This window comes from Nerophis ophidion, linkage group LG24 (genome assembly GCF_033978795.1).
Source record: "Nerophis ophidion isolate RoL-2023_Sa linkage group LG24, RoL_Noph_v1.0, whole genome shotgun sequence".
NCBI lineage: Eukaryota > Metazoa > Chordata > Actinopteri > Syngnathiformes > Syngnathidae > Nerophis > Nerophis ophidion.
In genome coordinates, this window is record NC_084634.1 from 8,580,960 (window position 1) to 8,596,387 (window position 15,428).

Genomic DNA, 15,428 nt, shown 5'->3' on the forward strand with positions numbered 1-15,428 from the left:
GGAGTGGAATAAGCGGTAGAAAATGGATGGATGGATTTATAAATTGAATATAGGTCAATATTTTGTGTGCGTGTATACATGTATGTATATATGTATATGTTGTATGTGTTTTTTACATTTTTATATATATAAATGATAAATGGGTTGTACTTGTATAGTGCTTTTCTACCTTCAAGGTAATCAAAGCGCTTTGACACTACTTCCACATTTACCCATTCACACACACATTCACACACTGATGGAGGGAGCTGCCATGCAAGGCGCCAACCAGCACCCATCAGGAGCAAGGGTGAAGTGTCTTGCTCAGGACACAACGGACGTGACGAAGTTGGTACTAGGTGAGATTTGAACCGGCGGACCCTCGGGTTGTGCACGGCCACTCTCTCACTGCGCCACGCCATCCATCCATCTTCTACCACACTAGTCCCTTTTTGGGTAACAGGAGCCTACCTCAGCTGCATTTGGGCGGAAGGCGGTGTACACCCTGGACAAGTCGGCACCTCATCACAGTTTTTATACATATATGACATTCATTATAATTCTTTATTTCCGGAAAAAAGGGGGCAATCTTAGAGGACGAGTTGAGTTTATACCCAAAAGTTCTATTTTGTTTTCATCTGACCACATGACATTCTCCCAATCCTCTGCTGTATCATCCATGTATCCATTTTGGTATAAACTCAACTCCTCGTGTTTGGAGGAAGAAGAATACTGAGTTGCATCCCAAGAACACCACACCTACTGTGAAGCATGGGGGTGGAAACATCATGCTTTTCGGCTGTTTTTCTGCTAAGGGGACAGGAAGATTGATCCGTGTTAAGGAAAGAATGAATGGGGCCATGTATCGTGAGATTTTGAGCCAAAACCTCCTTCCATCAGTGAGAGCTTTGAATGGTTGACCAAATACTTATTTTCCACCATAATTTACAAAAAAAATTTTTTTTTAATTCCTACAATGTGAATTCCTGGATTTTTTTTTCACATTCTGTCTCTCACAGTTGAAGTGTACCTATGATGAAAATTACAGACCTCTGTCATCATTTTAAGTGGGAGAACTTGACTAAATACTTTTTTGCCCCACTGTATATATGTATATATATATATATATACATATATATAGATATATATATATATATATATGTATGTATATATATATATATATGTATGTATATATATATGTATATATATATATATATGTATATATATATATGTATATATATATATATATGTATGTATATATATATATGTATATATATATATATATGTATGTATATATATATATGTATATATATATATATGTATATATATATATATATATATATATATATATATATCTATCCATTTTCTACCGCTTGTCCTTTTTTGTTGTCGCGGGGGGCGCTGGTGCTTATCTCAGCTACAATCGGGCGGAAGGCAGCGTACGCCCTGGACAAGTCGCCACCTCATCGCAGGGCCAACACAGATAGACAGACAACATTCACACTCGCATTCACACACTAGGAACCATTTAGAGTTGCCAATCAACCTATCCCCAGGTGCATGTTTTTGGAGGTGGGAACCCACGCACTCACAGGGAGAACATGCATACTCCACACAGAAAGATTCCGAGCCCGGGATTGAACTCAGGACCTTCGTAATGTGAGGCAGATGCACTAACCCCTCCTCCACCGTGCTGCCCATATTATGTATATGTGTAATATATTTATGTAATATATATATTACATACATGTAATATGTATATTACATATATGTAATATATTTATTAGGGCTGCAAAACTTTGGGTGTCCCACGATTCGATTCAACATCAATTCTTGGGGTCACGATTCTATCATATGTCGATTTTTTTCGATTCAACGCGATTCTCGATTCAAAAACGATATTTTTCCGATTCAAAAGGATTCTGTATTCATTCAATACATAGGATTTCAGCAGGATCTACCCCAGTCTGCTGACATGCTAGCAGATTAGTACATTTTTTTTTTAAAAGCTTTTATAATTGTAAAGGACAATGTTTTATCAACTGATTACAATAGTGTAAATTTGTTTGAACTATTAAACGAACCAAAAATACGACTTATTTTAACTTTGTGAAAACATTGGACACAGTGTGTTGTCAAGCTTATGAGATGCGATGCAAGTGTAAGCCACTGTGACACTATTGTTTTTATTTTAAATTTTTATAAATGTCTAATGATAATGTCAATGAGGGATTTTTAATCACTGCTATGCTGAAATTATAACTAATATTGATACTGTTGTTGATTTTATTCATTTTTGTTTCACTACTTTTGGTTTGTTCTGTTTCGTGTTTGTGTCCTCTCACAATTGCTCTGTTTATTGCAGTGTTGCTGGGTCAGGTTTGGTTTTGGAATTGGATTGCATTGTTACGGTATTGCTGTGTATTGTTTTGCTGGATTGATTAAAAAAAAAATCTATTAAAAAAAAAAAAAAAGAGAATCGATTCTGAATCGCACAACGTGAGAATTGCGATTTGTATTCTAATCGATTTTTTTCCCACACCCCTAATATATATGTAATATATATATTACATATATGTAATTTATGTAATATATATATTATATATATGTAATATATACATATATATGTATACATATGTGTATATATTCTATATATATATATATGTGTGTGTATACATATATATATATGTGTATAATATATATATTTTCATATATATATATATATATATACACACACACACACACACACACGTTTAAGAATTAGAGATGGGATTATTGCTCTTTGAAGTGAGCCGTTCCTTTCACAGAGTCGTTCAAAAGACTAGCTAGTTTTTTGTTTGTTTTTTTATACATTCTTTTTTTTCAATCCAGTAACCAATCACTTTTAGCCATTATAAGATGTGGACCAGAATAATTACAATTTACCTCGATTTTTATTTTTGGGGAATTATTCTTATGTATTGACACCATTTTTGTTGTTTTCACTGTTAACATTACATAAGATGGTGCCGTACCCTCATTCTTTGACACTATTTTGAATTGTTTCTCTTCCAAACCGAGCATTTTAATAAAAAAAACACAAATAGGAATAAAATGTATATAAGTATACAAAAAGTCCAAGTAAAACTAGATTAAGAACTGCAAACGTGCATTAAAAACGGGTCCCAAACAACCGTGAATCGGTTCACTTTAGAGAGCCGTTAAAAAGACTCAGGTGTGATATTTATGTAGAGTCCTATATTAAAACCTCTTACTTTGAAAGTATCACATCTGTTTCTGGTTTTATTTAAGTTACGATTACCTGTGCAATACATACTTGACCTTAATGGCTTCTGTTTGGATATCATTGCATTCGGAATGACAACTCTGATTACCTGGTAATTACCTAGGGCTTTCCCGATCTGATAGTCTCCAAGGCAGAAGTGTATTCGAAAGTATCCAGTAACAAATGTGTCCGCATCATTCAACGCACTGCGTCATGATTAAATGAGCAGTACAGTATAGGTTCGTGTGTGCTTTTTTAGACTTGCATGGTTTAGTCTTTGAGGCAAACACTGTCGAATCCCATTCCAATTCAACTTAAAGACAGCAGCGAGTCTATTCCAGATGGATAATAATGAATAGGTTTGGATTTTTCATACCTCCTGTTCTGTTTGAGTAGTTCCACTTGTCTAGTGTCTAACAGTCTATATTCTGATTTCAAAATGCAGTTTAATTGATCTGTTGTCTGCAAGTATATTTGCTCCCTTTGTTTTGTATTAATATTCACTTTATATGCAGATTAGATGCAGACACTGAATTGATTTCATTAGATAATTATTCATGCAAATAGACCATGTCATTTAATAGCTTTACTGTTTGCTGATAACAATTACAACGTAACCGCCACTGACCACAACAGAGTAGGCGTGGTGACGGTGGGGGTAGGGCAAGAGTTTTGGCCAACAGGAGAAGAATGCAGATTTACCCTTTTATTTTATTTAAAGGGGAACATTATCACAATTTCAAAAGGGTTAAAAACAATAAAAATCAGTTCCCAGTGACTTGTTGTATTTTTTGATTTTTTTTTCAAAATTTTACCGGTCTCGGAATATCCCTAAATAAAGCTTTAAAGTGCCTTATTTTCGGCTCTCTGCGAAGACACTGGCCATTTCCCTGTGACGTCACACAGTGCTGCCAATGTAAACAAACAATGGGAATACCACAGCAAGATATAGCGACATTAGCTCGGATTCAAACTCGGATTTCAGCGACTTAAGCGATTCAACAGATTACGCATGTATTGAAACAGATGGTTGGAGTATGAAAGTATTGAAGAAGAAACTGAAGCTATTGAGCGAATAGCTATTGACGCTATTCATAGCCATAGCATGGCCGAATAGCTGTGTTAGCATCGCCGCTAAAATGTGCGGACCAAACGATCAGGACTTTCGCATCTTTTGACACTGGAGCAACTTAAATCCGTCGATTGGTAAGTATTTTTTTTTCGCATTAAATGTGGGTGGAAGGAAACGTAATATAGTTGCAAATGCATCTGCAGGTTATCCATACATCTCTGTGCCATGTCTGCTTTAGCACCGCCGGTAAATAGCATGTTAGCGCCGATTAGCGTAGCATGTTAGCATCGATTAGCTGGCAGTCAACATCAACAAAACTCACCTTCGTGATTTCGTTGACTATCGTTGCAAATGCATCTGCAGGTTATCCATACATCTCTGTGCCATGTCTGCTTTAGCATCGCAGGTCAAATGTGGAGACACTCTGGCACATTCAATGGGGGTCTGGCGGCAGACACTTTTGCATCTTCGGGCCAATGTTGCAACTTGAATCCCTCCCTGTTAGTGTTGTTACACCCTCCGACAACACACTGTCGAGGCATGATGTCTCCAAGGTTCCAAAAAATAGTCAAAAAAACGGAAAATAACAGAGCTGAGACCCGGTGTTTGTAATGTGTTGAAAATGAAAATGGCGGCTGTGTTACCTCGGCGACGTCACATTCTGACGTCATCGCCTCCAGCGCGATAAACAGAAAGGCGTTTAATTCGCCAAAATTCACCCATTTAGAGTTCGGAAATCGGTTAAAAAAATAGATGGTGTTTTTTCTGCAACTTCAAGGTATATATTGACGCTTACATAGGTCTGGTGATAATGTTCCCCTTTAAGTGAGAGTGAGATCCAAGATATGTTCTGGCTGATGTTGTCACCTGGTTGCTCAGCAGCGTTCGCGGCTTTGTCACCGCGGCGTGAAGTGGGGAAAAAGACTTTTCCTGGATCGGTATCCCTCCTCCACACAGGGCCGTGCAGTCACGAGAGTGTTTGGTAAGCTTTGCAGCATTTTACTGCCTGCAGACATTCACTTATAATCCTCTCTAGAGGGCGTGTGTAATTGATCCAAAGTCAGGATGGAGCAGAACAGAGTGCACTGTGTACGCGCGTGTGTGTGTGTGTGTGTGTGTGTGTGTGTGTGTGTGTGTGTGTGTGTGTGTGTGTGTGTGTGTGTGTGTGTGTGTGTGTGTGTGTGTGTGTGTGTGTGTCATGCACTGAACACACTGAACTCTGAACACACGCCGACAAAGAGGCCGTATTTACATGCAGTCGATGTCTACTGTCAGACACTTGCTGAAGGCGCCACATTCATTCTTTGGTCCTTCAGCTGGATGAATACATCTTTTTATTATGTACATCTGGTCCTATCTTGTTATATAGTGTCCTGGGCATGGCGTTCAAGTCCATCCGGCAATTTAGGTTCCTCTATGGCATGGGCGTCAAACTCTGGCCCGTGGGCCAAATTCGGCCCGCCGTGTAATTTAATTTGGCCCTTGAGGCAATATCAAATTAACATTAGAGCTGTAACACCGCATTCATCGCTAATACTCTTACTTGCCAACCCTCCCGATTTTCCCGGAAGACTTCCAAAGTACAGTGCCCCTCCTGAAATTTTATCCCGGACAACAATATTGGGGGTGGGACTTAAAGGCACTGCCTTTGGCGTTCCCTACAACCTGCCGCCACGTCCGCTTTTCCTCCTTACAAACAGCATGCCGGCCCAGTCACATAATATATGCGACTTATACACACACACAAGAGAATGCAATGTATACTTGGTCAACAGCCATACAGGTCACACTGAGGGTGGCCGTATAAACAAATTTAGCACTGTTACGAATATGCACCACACTGTGAACCCACACCAAACAAGAATGACACATTTTGGGAGAACATCCGCACCGTAACAAACATAAACACAATAGAACAAATACCCACAACCCCTTGCAGCAGTAACTCTTCCGGGACGCTACAATATACACCCCCCGCTATCACCAAACCCCGTCCACCTCAACCGGGCCGCCGAAAAGAGGCATTCAATTTTTTTTTACATTTTATTTGATATGCCATTGATATCTTTTAATTATTATTATTATTATATGAAACTCGATTTTGTATGTCACTATAAAGTTATATAAGCGTTGCTTGTTCAATATTCAATGCAAAACTTGTTTGGGTCCCTATTAAAAGGTTAATTTGTTCAACCTCGGCCCGCTGCTTTGTTCGGTTTTAAATTTTGGCCCACTCTGTATTTGAGTTTGACACCCCTGCTCTATGGGGTCTTGGGGCACTAAAAGGTTGAACCCTTTACTACTGTTACCCCAGGTGGCCCTTGGCAAAGGCCTAGCACCTGACTGCCCCCTAGCCAGGGATACAGTGAAGACCTGAACAGCAGAGTAGGCGAAAGACGGTAAATGTAAGACCTACTACAACAGCTGTGATGGCGGAAGAAAGCACTCACACATCCATGTGGGCCCGGTTATGGGGAAATAACAACCCAAGACCTTAATGGTGGAACAGGCGGAGGATGACTGCTAACCCTATGGAGCGCCACAACGGCTGTCAGTCTGCCAGTCGTCTTGGACTCTCTGCCACTGGACCCTGACCTGGATCTGTCAAGGATCGTGTGGTGACTGTCTGTGCACCAGTCTCCCTACGTTAAACAAAGTCCCGCACAGTAGAGATCCGCGGTTTGCGGTCTTATCCGCGGCGGGGTCGGGCGGGTGACATGACGAAAAAATAGATTTTATTTATATTCGGGCGGGTGGCGGTTGAACCATTCGGATATATTTAATATTAATGGTTCAGAGATCGGTATCCTTTACCATTCAAAGAGCCATTTAGGACCCGTGTCACAAAGCAAAGACAAAAGGAGACGCAAACATTCTCTAAAATGACTGCCGGCAGACACCCAGTTAGTAAGTATCAGGGCGTGCTAAGAAGCCATTGGCTTTGTTGCCTTCTACAACATGTACGATCTGCTTGTCAGTCCAGCATCATGTTGTGTGCGGCTTCCGCAGACACACACACACGACTTCAAGGCATACTGGGTGACACAGAGTACACTAATGGTTGTGATATAAACAATTTTAACACTCTTAGTAATATGCGCCACGCTGTGAAGCCACACCAAACAAGAATGACAAACACATTTCGGGAGAACATCCTCACAGTAACACAACATAAACGCAACACAACAAATACCCAGAATCCTTAGCATCCATGACACTTCCTGACTATTTTATACACCCCACTAGCAGCAAATACCCCCCCGCCCCCCGTCGGTAAGGTGGGCGGGGTTGGGGGCGCGGGGGTGTAAAATATATTCAGGAACCGTCACGGATGCATAAATGATAAATATTTTTATATTTGTCCATCGATTCAGAGTCGTCCATGTTTCAATCGTGATGAATCGCAGAATTTATCACTTTCGCCGCCTATTTTGCTAAAGGTAATAAAATGGCCGTTCGATGACACGTACAGGCATCCCAGATGTCCGCTATTTAGATTGGGATTCCGCTATTTTTGGTGGTACTACTAATGTTATTTTAGATTTCCGTATATGACTGGTAACTTGGCCGCTCTCTGGCGCACCTTGGTTAGCTGGCTGCTTAGAGTTAACTACATTTTCCTATATTCAAACACAGTGTTACTGTTCAAACTGTGCGTAATGTTACAGTGGCCAAATATGTTGAATATACTTGTAATTAAACCTCTGCCTTGTTTTTAGTGAATAGTTAGGCCTAATACACTACTGTTTCTGTCTTGCCTGTGGTGAGGGCGGTCACATTTTTTTTCCGCTCGATTCTGCTTGCTCTCTTTGTTTTGTCTTTTCTACACTTTTTTGAATCCTCTGTCTTTGCGCTGTCCTCCAAATCTAAACACCAGACATGGAAGTGATCAGCTAGACTCTCGACGCAATTGACAAAATCTTTTCGATGGGGAAAAGAGGTTCGGGGGAGCATGGCTGCCCTGATGGAACCATTGCTGTGGGGTACATGAAAGATTCCTGGGAAAACTGGAGAATCAAATGTTTCTCAGTCCTTTCCATCGAGGACGTGGAAGACATCTACCTATTTGGAACCGTGATCACGGGGCACCTGCTGATTGGGCTGGGCATTGCTCTGATGTATTGTCAAATTCGTAAGACGATAGCAGCCACTCAAGGAGCCCAAAGGGTGTTTGTCGCAATGGAAGGATTGGGCCGGTCTGTGGGATCATGGTCTGGGGCAAATTCTGAACTGAATCGCAAGATGGATCACAGCATGGAGAAGCTTGCTGAAAAGGAAAAATTCAATATGAGGGCCAGTATGGACGAATAGAAAAGACAAGCCTCTGTAATGTCTGCTCGCGGAAAACAAACCACCTAATCTACGATTTGAGTCACTTGAATGGCTTTGATGCTGTAAACAACAGGAACAGGCAGTTCTGAAAACATCCACGAGGACACCTCAATGATGGACGCTTTTGACCTCCCTCCCTCCTCAACGACACCTGGAGTCGATCGAACTTTTGCTTGCATGCAAAACGGCCCCGGGCCTATGAACACTACATCCACACACCCAAGACAATGAGCATATACACACACACACACACACACACTCCTCCCCCAACCCACGCCTTCACCCTCGCTTGATTCCCCTCGGGGTGATGGACGGTTGGTAGCGCTTTATAGCAGCAGTCGACCTCCAGGGCCCCAACTCCCCGCCCTTATGTTGCGAGTTGTCGTGATTATATGTAACATGTTTATGTGTACATGGCATGGAGGTTTTCCCCACTCCAGTCTAGGCCCGCTAAAGAGCCCAGTCTAGATTGTATTTTTTTACTCATCTTCTTCCCCACTGTTTTACCTTTTTCTCATCTTTTCAAGTCGCCTTTGGCGAACCATAAGCGTTCTTGCTTTGTCTAATCTTGAACGGGTTTGTGCTGAAAATATAGTTTCGTTCTACTTCTGCAATGACAATAAAGTCCTATCCTATCCTAGTATTTTAATGTTGATCATTATTGTGGTACTTGGAGAGCCAAGTTTTTTCTCAGGTGGTAGTTTGTGAAATAAGTGTGAGAACCACTGTGCTAGATAACAGCTATTGTACGAACAATACTACAATAAAATGTACTAGGAAAATTACCAATGGTTTTGAGTAGAGCACATTTACTTACCTTGTACGCTTCGTTCAGCGTGATTAAACAAACTCTTGTAGAAATGAGCAACTAGTAAAGTGTTTAACCGCGAACAAGCTTACCATTCCATATATGGCATGCTGGACTGGCCTTGGTTCGCTATAAACTCATTTCAGTTAGCGTTCATCATGGTCTGATGCTCCTTTAGGTGTCATGGCGACATCACCCCTCACATCAAAGACTCTTCTATGACTTTTGTCCTCAGGATGCGTGAGGACATGTCCACCATGGTGTGCGTGAAGGCGGAGGAGGACCCTGGCGAGAAACTGTCCCAGGATGAGATCATCTCCCGGACCAAGCAGGTGATTCAGGGCCTGGACGCCCTGAAGCAGGAGCACCATTCCATCCTGGAGGGCCTTCTGGGAACCCTCCGCTGCCTCAAGCAGGACGAGGAGAGCGTGCTGGTGGAGGAAAAGTCGCACATGATCCGAAAGTCCCTGGAGATGCTGGACCTCGGACTTGGTGAGGCACAGGTGCGTCTGCCCGCGACAACCGCAAAGGCCCGGATCTCGCACTGTTTCTATGAACGTGGTAAGCCGTATTTGTGCTCGTTTCTCCCCTCCCGCCAGGTGATGATGGCTCTGTCGAACCACCTGAGCTCGGTGGAATCGGAGAAGCAGAAGCTGCGGGCTCAGGTTCGCCGCCTGTGCCAGGAGAACCAGTGGCTGAGGGACGAGCTGGCCGGGACGCAGCAGAAACTGCAGAAAAGCGAGCAGAGCGTGGCCCAGCTGGAGGAGGAGAAGAAGCACCTGGAGTTCATGAACCAGCTGAAGAAGTACGACGAGGACTTGTCCCCTACTGTGAGTCCGGCCTCCCGTCCGCCGCAGCGATAGTCACATATAATGATACTACTTTATATAAACCATACAGGAAGAGAAGAGTTCAGAATCCAGCAAAGAGACTCTGGATGATCTCTTCCCAGATGACCATGATGACCAAGGTCCAGGCAGTAAGTCGATTTCATACTCACCTGCTAACATACTGTAGGGCAGGGGTAGGGAACCTATGGCTCTAGAGCCAGATGTGGCTCTTTTGGCGACTGCACCTGGCTCTCAGATAAATCTTAGCTGACATTGCTTAACACGGTAAGTAATGAATAATTCCGCTGGTAATCACAGTGTCAAAAATAACGTTCAAAATATAGATCATTCTCATGCATTTTAATCCATCCATCCGGTTTCTACCGCACCTGTTCAAGAAGTCGCATTGATGGTAAGAAGTATTTTATTTATTGTTGGTTATCTTCAGAATAACAGGGTTATTAAAAATAATACAAGACTTATTACACTCTAAAATCATCATCAGTCAATCAATGTTTATTCATAAATCCTAAATCACCAGTGTCTCAAAGGGCTGCACAAACTGCAACGACATCCTCGGTAGAGCCCACATAAGGGCAAGGAAAAACTCAGCCTAATTAGCACCGCTAATGTAGCATCATTTGAAAAGTCACCCAATCCAATCCAATCCAATTTATTTATATCGCACAATTAAACAACAGTAACGTTTCCAAAGTGCTGCACAGCCATGTTAAAAACAATATTAAAAAAACAATATTATGCTCCACCAATGACTGAATTAAAACAAAAAATAAATAAATATAAAGCCAATATAAAAACAAATATGATTGAAAACTATTTTAAAGGGTAAAATCAATTAAAACAGTAAAATAGAAATCAAAGTGTATAAAAAACAGAGGACAACAGAGGACCACACAACTCACGTAGTGTTAAAAGCCAAAGAATAAAAGTGGGTCTTAAGACGAGACTTAAAACACTCCACTGTGGAAGCAGTTTGAACATGGAGCGGAAGAGTGTTCCAGAGCTTAGGGCCGACCACAGAGAAGGCCCTGTCTCCCCTGGTCTTAAGTCTGGTCTTTGGCACCCGCTCGAGAATGAAGAGTGCTTGAAACTCTTCTGCATGTCAACATCTCCGGCCGGTGCCACACCAACAAAATGCCGAAGCAACTATTTCCAGATCAACACCGTATGAAAAGAAATAGTCAAAAACAGAAGGGGATAACTTCTGCAGTAACCTACCACATCATTTAATTTGCTATTATGCAGCTCATTTTTATTTGACTCTTATTGAAATATATTGTGTTGCATCATAGACAAAAGTGCACTTTATCTGTTTTTAACTATAGTAGTGGTGTTCTGTACAAAAAGTGCTCTTTGATTTAGTGTTGTTTTAATATGTCATCTTGGTGACATCATGCACAAAAGTGCACTTATAGCTTGTTTTAAAATGTCTCTGAAAATCTTGCACTTTCTGTTTTGGAAATGACATGAATGTTTGCTTAATAACTGTTTAATAAATATAGTTTGGTAAATTGACTTAGTTGTGATTTCCCTCTGCATGAAAGTTTAAAATAAGCAAAAATTAATGCAGTATGAAGAATGTTTTAATGTAGACACATAGAATCATCATACTGCTGTGATTATATGCATCATGTGACCATTCAAGGCTAAGGCAAAATATCAAGATATATATATCGTGTATCGTGACATGGCCTAAAAATATTGAGATATTAATAAAAGTGTTAGGCCTGGGCGAAAATGAGGACTCAGGTGCAGAAGCGCTACGATTGACTTCGACTTTATTCAATTAGTTTTCTTTGCTATCTCTAGAACAGAGTGATCAAAACAAAATCTGAGATATATTTGAGCAACAAAGGAATGTAGCAAAGGGCATAAGGCAAAACACAGAAAATCACTCCATAAGGAGGAAAAAGGCAATAGCAAAATTTCTATACGAGTCTAATAGCAAAAAACAACAATCTACAATTATCTCCAATCATGCAAATGAGTCGAGAAGCCAGCAAACTAAAGGCGCTCCAGAAGAAGGAAAATGGAAGACTAAATACAAAAGACTAGCATGAAAAAACTTTAGCAACAGAAAATCACTCTCTCAGAGGAAACAAAGAAATCAATAAATAAAGCCAGACAATTGAATAGAGTTTTATTGTCATTATTGCAATGAACAGGTTCAAAGAACAACGAAATTGGAGCAGCTCCTCCTAAGGCGCATATACAATATGGTAGTATAAATAGTAAAAAAAAAAAAAAAGATAGAGATGACAGATGTATCTATGTATATTGCTTTTTATTACATTGCTTTCCTCCTCTCCAAGGTTCTCATAGTCATCATTGTCACCGACGTCCCACTGGGTGTGAGTTTTCCTTGCCCTTATGTGGGCCTACCGAGGATGTCGTAGTGGTTTGTGCAGCCCTTTGAGACACTAGTGATTTAGGGCTATATAAGTAAACATTGATTGATTGATTGATATGTATATGTATCCACACAGATGCATATCTGCATGCATATGTATTCATGCATATGTGTGGCGGTTTAGCTCGGTTGGTTGAGCGGCCGTGCCAGCAACTTGAGGGTTGCAGGTTCGATTCCCGCTCCCGCCATCCTAGTCAATGCCGTTGTGTCCTTGGGCAAGACACTTTACCCACCTGCTCCCAGTGCCACCCACACTGGTTTTAAATGTAACTTAGATATTGGGTTTCACTATGTAAAGCGCTTTGAGTCACTAGAGAAAAGCGCTATATAAATATAATTCACTTCACATATACACACATACATAAAACATTATCGCACATTGTAGTCCGAAAAAATAGAAGAACATTTAAACATTACACATGAGGACATGATGGACATATTGTGCTCACTCAGTGCCTGTTTAATGCTACTATGGCTCTTGGGTAAAAGCTATTTTTTAGTCTATTGGTGCTCGCTTTTAGCAGCCTGTAGCGTCTGCCTGAGGGTAGCAGTTCCAGGTCTTTCAGGATGGTCAGCCAGGGGGGGGGAGGGGGCATCCGATTAACTTCTGGGCGGTCTTTAGCTCGGTTGGTAGAGCGGCCGTGCCAGCAATTTGAGGGTTGCAGGTTCAATTCCCGCTTCCGCCATCCTAGTCACTGCCGTTGTGTCCTTGGGCAAGACACTTTACCCACCTGCTCCCAGTGCCACCCACACTGGTTTAAATGTAACTTAGATATTTGGTTTCACTATGTAAAGCGCTTTGAGTCACTAGAGAAAAGCGCTATATAAATGTAATTCACTTCACTTTATGACTCTCTGGAGCGCCGTTCTCTCTGCGGCCGTGCAGCTGCTGAACCACACGCAGATGCAGTAGGTCAGGATGCTCTCAATGGAGCACCGGTAGAAGGACACCAGCAGTTCCTGGGAGAGGTGGTTGTTCCTGAGTTTTCTCAGGAAGTGCAGTCTCTGGTGTGCCTTCTTGATGGTAGCCGTGGTGTTGGTGCTCCAGGATAGGTCGTCGGCCAGGTGGACTCCCAGGGAGCGGAAGTCGGAGACCCTCTCCACACAGTCACCGCTGATGATCAGGGGCAGGATGTCCGTTTTTTTCCCTCCTGAAGTCTATGACCAGCTCCTTGGTCTTGGAGGTGTTCAGGGCCAGGTTGTTGACTTTGTCACGCTTCTGCACCTGAGTCCTCATTGTCGCCCAGCCCTAACAGTTTACTCTGGCCCAAGACAAGAGGAGGAAGAGACATTTATACACATGAGGGAGGGTGACACAGGTGGGCACAATCAGGCAATCAGGAGAGACATCAGACCAGTGACACGGGAGGAAGGGCGAGTGACCTGAAACGACCTTTCAAAATAAAACAGGAAATTACAAGACAACATGAAACCAGACAAGACTTCACCCAGGTGTGACAAAAAGGCCACATAGATAGATAGATAGTACTTTATTTATTCCGTCAGGAGAGTTCCTTCAGGAAAATTACAATTTTCAGCACAATCCCATTCAAGATCAGACAAACATTACAGGGAGACAGAACAGGATCGCTGACGGGTCTGCCGGCTTCCAGCGCCCCTTAAAAAAAAGATGACATACAGGTAAACAGGGGGGGGGATGGGAGAAAAGAATAGAAGATTAAAATAAAATTTAAAAAATCGGTCTAAGCCTGGGCCCTGGAGTGGGGGTGCAGACTGAGGCCAAGGGAAAAAAACAACAACTCATAGCCATAGTACACATCCCTCTTATCGCCCAGCCCTAACACAACATAAGAACACAAAAGGAACATCCACTTTTCTTTTTCTTCTATGTCCCACTCTCCCTTGTGGAGGGGGTCCGGTCCGATCCGATCCGGTGGCCATGTACTGTTTGCCTGTGTATCGGCTGGGGACATCTCTGCGCTGCTGATCCGCCTCCGCTTGGGATGGTTTCCTGCTGGCTCCGCTGTGAACGGGACTCTCGCTGCTGTGTTGGATCCGCTTTGGACTGGACTCTCGCGACTGTGTTGGATCCATTATGGATTGAACTTTCACAGTATCATGTTAGACCCGCTCGACATCCATTGCTTTCCTCCTCTCCAAGGTTCTCATAGTCATCATTGTCACCGATGTCCCACTGGGTGTGAGTTTTCCTTGCCCTTATGTGGGCCTACCGAGGATGTCGTGGTGGTCTGTGCAGCCCTTTGAGACACTAGTGATTTAGGGCTATATAAGTAAACATTGATTGATTGATTGATTGATAGAGAGCTCCTGCAAACAGGCGCCATCTTGGGAATTGGTTTTATTTTTTTAGTGTTAAAAATATTCTTGTTCCACATTTTTATGACCCTCTCGTTGACGTGAATAGTGGGATTTAACTGCCCGGGCGTTTTGAGGTGACCATCCATCCATCTTCTACCGCTTATTCCCTTTCGGGGACGCGGGGGGCGCTGGCGCCTATCTCAGCTACAATCAGGCGGAAGGCGGGGTACACCCTGGACAAGTCGCCACCTCATCGCAGGGCCAACACAGATAGACAGACAACATTCACACACTAGGGCCAATTTTAGTGTTGCCAATCAACCTATCCCCAGGTGCATGTCTTTGGAAGTGGGAGGAAGCCGGAGTAACCGGAGGGAACCCACGGATTCACGGGGAGTGGATCTGAGCAGAGATCATCATCCTCGACAAAA

The 15,428-nt window shown here is 42.3% G+C and overlaps 1 protein-coding gene across 8 annotated transcripts in view; it reads left to right on the forward strand.

Moving 5' to 3' along the window:
- LOC133542284 (kinesin light chain 1) overlaps positions 1–15,428 on the forward strand; it is a 242,844-nt gene that overhangs the window by 170,901 nt on the left and 56,515 nt on the right. For all 8 annotated transcript variants that reach the window (XM_061886263.1, XM_061886261.1, XM_061886265.1 and 5 more), the window contains 3 exons: positions 9,692–9,959; positions 10,056–10,286; positions 10,357–10,435. In XM_061886263.1, coding sequence (XP_061742247.1) covers positions 9,692–9,959; positions 10,056–10,286; positions 10,357–10,435 — 578 coding nt within the window. The remainder of the gene's footprint in view (positions 1–9,691; positions 9,960–10,055; positions 10,287–10,356; positions 10,436–15,428) is intronic.